This window comes from Clupea harengus, chromosome 21 (genome assembly GCF_900700415.2).
Source record: "Clupea harengus chromosome 21, Ch_v2.0.2, whole genome shotgun sequence".
In the NCBI taxonomy this organism is placed as follows: domain Eukaryota; kingdom Metazoa; phylum Chordata; class Actinopteri; order Clupeiformes; family Clupeidae; genus Clupea; species Clupea harengus.
In genome coordinates, this window is record NC_045172.1 from 10,049,971 (window position 1) to 10,057,470 (window position 7,500).

The 7,500-nt window shown below is 44.1% G+C and overlaps 1 protein-coding gene across 1 annotated transcript in view; it reads right to left on the reverse strand.

Annotated features, from left to right (window-relative positions):
• The window catches only part of LOC105911772 (insulin-like growth factor 2 mRNA-binding protein 2), a 25,773-nt gene that overhangs the window by 9,458 nt on the left and 8,815 nt on the right, over positions 1-7,500 (reverse strand). The window contains exons 5-9 of the mRNA XM_042702955.1: positions 7,248-7,311; positions 6,173-6,463; positions 5,281-5,415; positions 2,542-2,664; positions 156-291 (exon numbers count right to left, since the gene is read on the reverse strand). Coding sequence (XP_042558889.1) covers positions 156-291; positions 2,542-2,664; positions 5,281-5,415; positions 6,173-6,463; positions 7,248-7,311 — 749 coding nt within the window. The remainder of the gene's footprint in view (positions 1-155; positions 292-2,541; positions 2,665-5,280; positions 5,416-6,172; positions 6,464-7,247; positions 7,312-7,500) is intronic.

Sequence of the window (7,500 nt, forward strand, 5' to 3'; positions counted from 1 at the left end):
GGTATTGCTTTTAAAAGTTGCCATAGTGTGTTTGTGAGTACGTATTTTTTTTTCTGTGTGTTCTTTTTCAGTTTGTATGTGTATGTGTATGCATTTGTATGTGTATGTTTGTGTGTATGTATGGGTGTGTAGGGTGCATGTATGTGTATACATACGTTTAGAGTAGCAATGTCATTCTCGTAGCCCTCTCTGAGCTTCCTCATGATCTCCACCTCTGCATTGCAGCATTCCTCCACCCCTCCTCGGACCGTGATGGTACGCTCCGGGTTGTAGATGGTTAAATCCTGCAAACTACACAGACAAACACAGTTTATGTACACGGACAGAGATCGAGAGATAAGGAGATTTAGTGAAGCACAATATGTGGTGTATGGGTATGCAAATAGCACACTTAGAAAACAAGTCATTCAAGATGGACTCCTCCCTAAGAGTAAATAAGTAAGTGAAACTAAACTACCTCAATACACACATTTGTATAGGACCGACACCCACTACCTAAGTCCTTTCACTATACAGAAAGGAGTTTGGCCATCCACCCATAGACTGTCACAGAGGAGAACACAATACACTTGGGCTGGGTATTGGCACAGATGCCCTGACTGAGATAAGACTGATTAAATCCTGATTCAATCCTGACACAAGCTGATGATTCGATTTAATCCGATTTGATTCCGTGTCAATATCAATAGGAATGAGATATGAAAATGCTATATAGCAACTTTCCATATTAAGAGACATGTCCTGGGAAAACGGGAGTCCCTGGAAACAAACTGTGAAAACCACTAAATACCACTGTATAAAGGCTTGTATACCAAATCCTTTTTATTTGAGGCACACATGGGTATAGTTGCTTTAACAGTGAGAAAATGGATGTAACAGGTTTTCCTCGCGCTCACAGTTAGGCTACTGGTGAGTTTAGCCGTCGCAGAAATGAACTTACGCACCGGAAAAAAATTATAGTAGCCTAAAAGTTCGATCCAAAAATGATTCAATCAGAAAGATTTTTTTTTGCACACCCCTACAATACACCATATCCTACATGTGAGTAAAGCTCTTCATAGACATTCAATCTACCTCATCCACCTATCTATGTACTGCTTTAGTAATCCCTTTTCCTCAGTTTTTGGTTCTATAGAAAAACTTGCCTAAAAAAACCTTGCAGTGATCATTTCAAAGGGGAAAGGAAAGTTCAGGTAGTCAGGTATGAATTCAGTCTGAAGGTCACATGAGCTGTACGGTTTCTACCATTTAAAACATATAGGAAGACTGATGTTCCTCGTCAGACACCACTGATGGCGGTTCAGATGATCTACCTTCAGAGGATGCCAACATGAACAGCCAAAAGCGCAAACGGGAGAAGACAGGTAAATATTCAGAGAATTATCTGAAGTTTACCTTCACCTACAAAGAGACCGATGGTGAAGAATTAGCAGTGTGCGTGGTTTGCTCTTCCGTGTTATCAAACGAAACTATGAAACCATCAAAGCTGCAACGACACTCAAAGACAACCCATGCTAACTTGAAAGAAAAAAACATTTAATATTTCCCGTTTAAAATCTTTTGAGGGCCAGCAGACCTTGATGAGACAATCAGCCAAAGTGTGCGAGCTAGCTTTAAAAGCCTCTTATCAAGTTGCATTACGTGTCGCTCAGACCAAACAGCCATATATAATTGCGGAACGTTTAATATTGCCAACAGCTAGTGATATGTGCAAAACAATGTTTGGGAAGGATGAGTACGTAAAAAAACTGAAAAGCATCCCAATGCCCGCCCTATTGAATTAAATTGGCAGCTGATGTGAGGGCACTATTAGTCGCAAAACTCCCGAAGGCAGATTATTTTGCAATACAATTAGATTAATCCACCGATGTGTCAAACGAAGCTCAGCTTTTAGCTTTTTTGTGATTTGTCGACCAAAATGAGATGCAGGAGGAATTTCGATTCTGTAAGCAGCTGCCTGGAGGTAAAAAAAAGTTCAGAGATTTTCAAAGTGATCGACAATTTTTTCCATGAACATGATATACCCTGGCCAAAATGTGTCGCGATGTGCACAGACGGTGCAAGAGCCATGTATGACGCACTGCATGCTTCATAGGGAGAATGTCGTTGCCAAAGACATGAATGATGAATTCTCAAACGTCAGATCTCTCACTAGGTATGAGATATTTCATCCATACTTAAGCTTCTCAAGCTACTCAATTCTTTGTCCCTCCCTAATTGAATATAGAGTGAGACTAACTGTAAGGGAGAATAAATGTCAATAATAAACAGAATAAATTGAAACTAGTTGTGTGTCACAGATTATTTGTAATTCTGTTCAAACATGTGTAGGGAAGTGTGTGTGTGTGACTGACACCTAGTTCCAAATAAATTATATGAATAGAAGGCCCAAATTTGGGGCGGCGGGGGTGGGGTCCCTGCTCAGCGTCTCCCTCAGCCAAGGGGTCCTTGGGCTGAAAAAGGTTGAAGACCCCTGTTCTAGACTATACAATGAATGCGGGAGATCATTTATGCTTCAGAAGGAGTCAGGAGGGTTCTTACGAGGAGATGGTGATTTTCGTCCCTGTGTCCTGCTCGATTTTCTTCAGGTTGCGGCCCTCCTTCCCGATGAGCCTCCCCACCAGACTGTTGTGAGCCAGGATCTTCAGAGGCACCTCCTCAGCCCTGAAACAGAACAAGAGACGGACAGACTGACAATGAGACACAAGGCGTCTAGAGTCCCCTGGACAAGAGACGGACAGACAGACAATCAGTGTGTTTACATGATGGTATAATTCGAATCTTTGCTTAGTCGGACTATGCTTTCTTTCGAGGGTAGGTGCTATTATCCCAATATACATGGCAGTGAATAAATCGAATCATTGGCCGAAAGCATGTCATATCCGATACGATAGGTGGCGCTGTTTTCATTACAACTAGTGGTGATACAGCCATTTCCGCTTGACCTCTTCACCACTACCAACAACAACAGTTGATTGAGCATGAATCGCGTCTGTTCATCGGTCCAGAAATGCGTGTTGCCTCTTGGGTTGTCCATCGCGTTGTTTGTTTGTTTCTGCTGGGCCAACGTGTTTATAAGTTACATTATTCAAAGGTGAAAGATAAAAGGCGAGAGAAACGCATGCACATTCACACACACACGCGCGCAAATAATGGGTTACAGCCAAAACGCATTGCCCTTCTGCCAGTTGCATCAAATTGTTTTAGTACTTCTTCGCTGTCGATTTCCAAATCTGTGTGAATATTCATGAGAGCAAGTCCAGTCAGTCTTTTGTCAGTCATCGTACTTCGTAAGATATGTCTTAAGACGCCCCATTGTACTGAATGACCGCTCAGCAGACGCTGTGGAAACGGGCAAATGTGCCAAACTTTCCAGGGCTTGATAAAGCTCACTGCATTTGGGCTGTAGCTCATTTAGCTGTTTCCAGCTCTATATCTGCATCGTCAACGCTGGGCATTAGTTGTCCGTACTCCGATTTTATAGTTTCCCCATTGTAATAAATATGCATTCATGATATTTTTCTATGACCGAGTTTGACAGGTATTGGTCAGGTAATAGCCGAGTGACAGCTGATTTGCTTTCTGATTTGACAGTACTTATTCGTGGGTTTTTTCAGCGCCAGATAACCGAACAGAACTTAACTCAGGCTTGCCTCACGGGTACAATACCAAATTTCATCATATTTGATAGAATGAAGGACAAATTAGTTGTGAATACTATGACCGAGTTTGACAGGTATTGGTCAGGTAATAGCCGAGTGACAGCTGATTTCACAAGCATTAACTTTAAACCAGAATATTTTAACGTGCCGGCATAGTCGCCCCGTAATGCCGTGCAGCGGGCGCATACTGTTATACTCTATGTGATGCACTAGCTCAACGACGTTCCCTATATGTTCCTTACCGTTCTAATTACATGTCGTTGTTCTGTGTTGGGACAGAGCTTATACAGGTGGGTGACGGTAGCACAGTCTGTTCGTGGTAACTTGCACCAGGGCATAAAGCCCGTGCCATTGTGACAGTGTGTTGTGTTTTAGTTTTAATTTTCTTTTCATAGTTCCTGTCTTAAGCCACCAATCCATGACCTTGTTAATAGATTAGGCAACTCTTTATTAGATTAGGCTACTACTGGCTGTGTTCTCTTCGTTCTGAGTTGTATGTTAGAAATGTCGCAATAATTTACTTGTTGCCGTCGCGGACCACACTTCATCATATTTGATAGAATGAAGAACAAATTAGTTGTGAATACTATCACCGAGTTTGAAAGGTATTTGGTCAGGTAACAGCCCTTTGACAGCTGATTTGCTTTCTGATTTGACAGTACTGCTGTGTGTTTTAAGCAAATAAAATGTGGACTGTTTACAAGCGGGCACCTGCTATCGTTGATTATACAGTAAATACGTTGTGAAATGAAACAAAAACACATCACAGTTAAAGATGTATTAGTATTGATTGATTCACATCGATATGAATGGATGACATGACTAACAAGTGGTGGGAAATTAATATGAAAGTATTTGTTCGGTGAATTAGCGCGTTCTGTCCAAACAGTCGCAGTCAACGTTTTTGTCAACACTGGCACCACATAAGTATCGTAATTTGAACGTCCTTATACGTTTTTAAGGAGGGGTTGTAAAGGTACTCATATCTTCGGACCTCTTCTGTTATGTTTGTTCATAGTCAACAAGAATAAGCTTGTGAGACAGTCTGCAGGATATTCATAAATAAACGTGTCATTAGTATGAACAGTTGAGACAACGTATCGTCTCTTTCGTCTTCCGGGTCACGACCTGGCAGGGAGGGAGGGAGGAGGGCGGCGGGATCTCAAGCATGCGCAAAGATGCAAAGTCCAGTTCCTTATCCAATTCACCGTTACATGCCGCAATAGTCGAACTATCAACTGGATCGGATCGAGTTATCCAGGGGTGTTAGTCCGACTATGTGCGGTCCGACTACGATCCGACTAAGGTGCTTACATGAAACGGATAATGCGATTTCAGTCCGACTAAGGCAGTTATTCGAATCCATGTAACCACGGTCAATGAGACACAAGGCGTCTAGAGTCCCCTGGACAGGAGACGGACAGACAGACAATGAGACACAAAGCGTCTAGAGTCCCCTGGAGTTCTGTGATGGCAACTGGTAGTAGGTAGCAGTTGAAGGAGGTCAATGACAGAGCACGCCACAGACTTCCAAAGGAGGTGGCACTTGTGTGTGCTGACGGAGAACACATGCCAGACATATGAAGCCTGTGAGACAGGTTGTTGGGGGGTCACTCACGCATTGGTGTCATTTGCCTCCTTCTCCATGATCTGGAGGATCATCCGGCAGGCAGAGGAGCAGCCCTCTGGGCTGGAGTGGATGGTGATGGACTTCTCTGCCGCACCTGCATTCTCCTTACGGTGGATGTCCACCCTACGGGGGGGGGGCAGAGCGAGGTTTTACATTCCTTCAAGTAAGCCAATAGCTGACTTTCTTTGTCACAAGCTTAGATGAAAAGCCCCTTCACCTCATAATTTCATAACCATTTGTCAATCATCTCCAACTTCGCATAACAAACCCCCAATCCCCCCAAGTGGAGGAGGGAGAGAGAGAGAGAGAGAGAGAGAGCGAGAGAGAGAGAGAAAACATTTTCAGATACAAATGGTCTGCGTTTTACTGGTGTTGGTCACGGTAACACCCTTAATATCATGGAGTTATTCTAGTTAGAGGGCCGTGCAGTGTCTGCCTCACTCTCAGACAGCTCTGAAGGACACCAGAAATAAAGTCAGCTGTCACATCCACAGCTCTTAGTCTCCATGTCAGCTTGTCTCACTCCTGTGGTTCCCACTCACTCTTTGTGGTTCTTGGTCCAAGCTCAGTATCAGTAACAAGACACAGGTTCCATCATAACATAGTAAGTTAAACACTACGCCAATTCATTTCTTCAGCCATTCAGCCATTACAAATTGTATGGCTGAAATCAAATTACTCTGCAACCTCTCATATGTTGAGATTTGGCGAGTACTCAGTCCTTCATGTCAATTAAGAGTTTTGATTTGTTTTGAGAGACAGAAAGATGGCAAGATGGCAAGAGAGATGAGAGTGAGACGACAGAGGCAGCATACTTCCATCAGGACTTTCAGATCAAACAAAAGCAGCCACTTGCCCCTCACTGTGGAACTGTACTTACTTGGACTGGGTCTCTTTGGTGAGGTTCTTGATGGTGAGGCCTTCCTTGCCGATGATGGCTCCCACGAACTGCGTGGACACCAGCATACGCAGCGGGAGCTCGGGCTGTCGTTGCCGGTGCCCCCCCAGCCCCCCGGCGGCGCCGCTGTAGTCCAGGTGGTCCCCCGTCCTGGCCCGCCCCCCCCTCTGCAGCTTGGGGGCCTGCGGCGGGGGCGAGGCGTCCACGTCCAGTATGTACGACACGCTGAGGGAGTGCTCCTCCACGCTGTGGCCCGTCAGCTTCTCAAGGGCCCTGGGGCACAAACACACACACACACACAAACACACACGGACAGAACCTTCAGTGTCACACAAGCTGCTCAAGCCAACTCAAATCCCCATCCTTCAAGTCTGAGCACTGCAGATAGTCAGGCTTCCTCCTCACCTCGCTCCTCAGCCATGAACTCTATACAGTGGCCAGTCAACTCATTAAGCCATTCCAAAGCCCACTGAGCAGGGCAAGCCAAACCTCATTTGCTGTGCCAATGGCAGTGCTATTTAAAGTTACTATCCGGTCACCCCTAGCAAATGTTAGCCCGTATCTCAAGATTGCTAACAACTGTGCATGAAATAATTCACAGTCACCACCTTGGTATGCGCACTTGGTATGATGGCGCATAGCATCCAAGTACACATTTTGAAAAGATGTGCAGGATAAAGTAAACTGTGTGAGAAGTCCTCCTTTATCAAAGGCCAAACACAGACCTTAAATGTTTAGGGCAACAAAGCAATTACTTGGAACAAAATATCCAAAGGCATGATTTGATGGCCTTTCATTTAGTTAATTGCCCGATTTTGAGGCCCATGTTTATGGTCATGCTGCAAAATCGCATGTGTTTCTCACTAAGGTGCATGACATTAGGCATAATCCATGAAATGTCCAATTTGCCTTGACCATGCTTTATGCCATCTGGCTTACATAATCATTTAAAGGTGGCATAAGTTTGGAACCAACACTGTTGCAGCAAAACATAGATGGATGAACGATAGAGTGAGATAATGGAAGAGTAAAATGAAGAAGGGAATGGAGTACTCACTCTTTAGCCTCCTCCTTAGTTGCGTAAGTGACATTCACCACGGCTGGGTCTGTATCTGTGTTCACTAAAATAAATGAGATGGGGACATAGAGAGAGGGAGGGAGAGAAGGAGCGAGGGAGAGATAAATCAAGAAGCCATGAAGAGCAGACGACACCACAACACTAAAGTTTTTAAGAGTAGTTCATGTTTGAGAACACAGATGTAATGATGGACACTACTAAGAAGGACTAAATCTCACTCAAAGGATTCTGG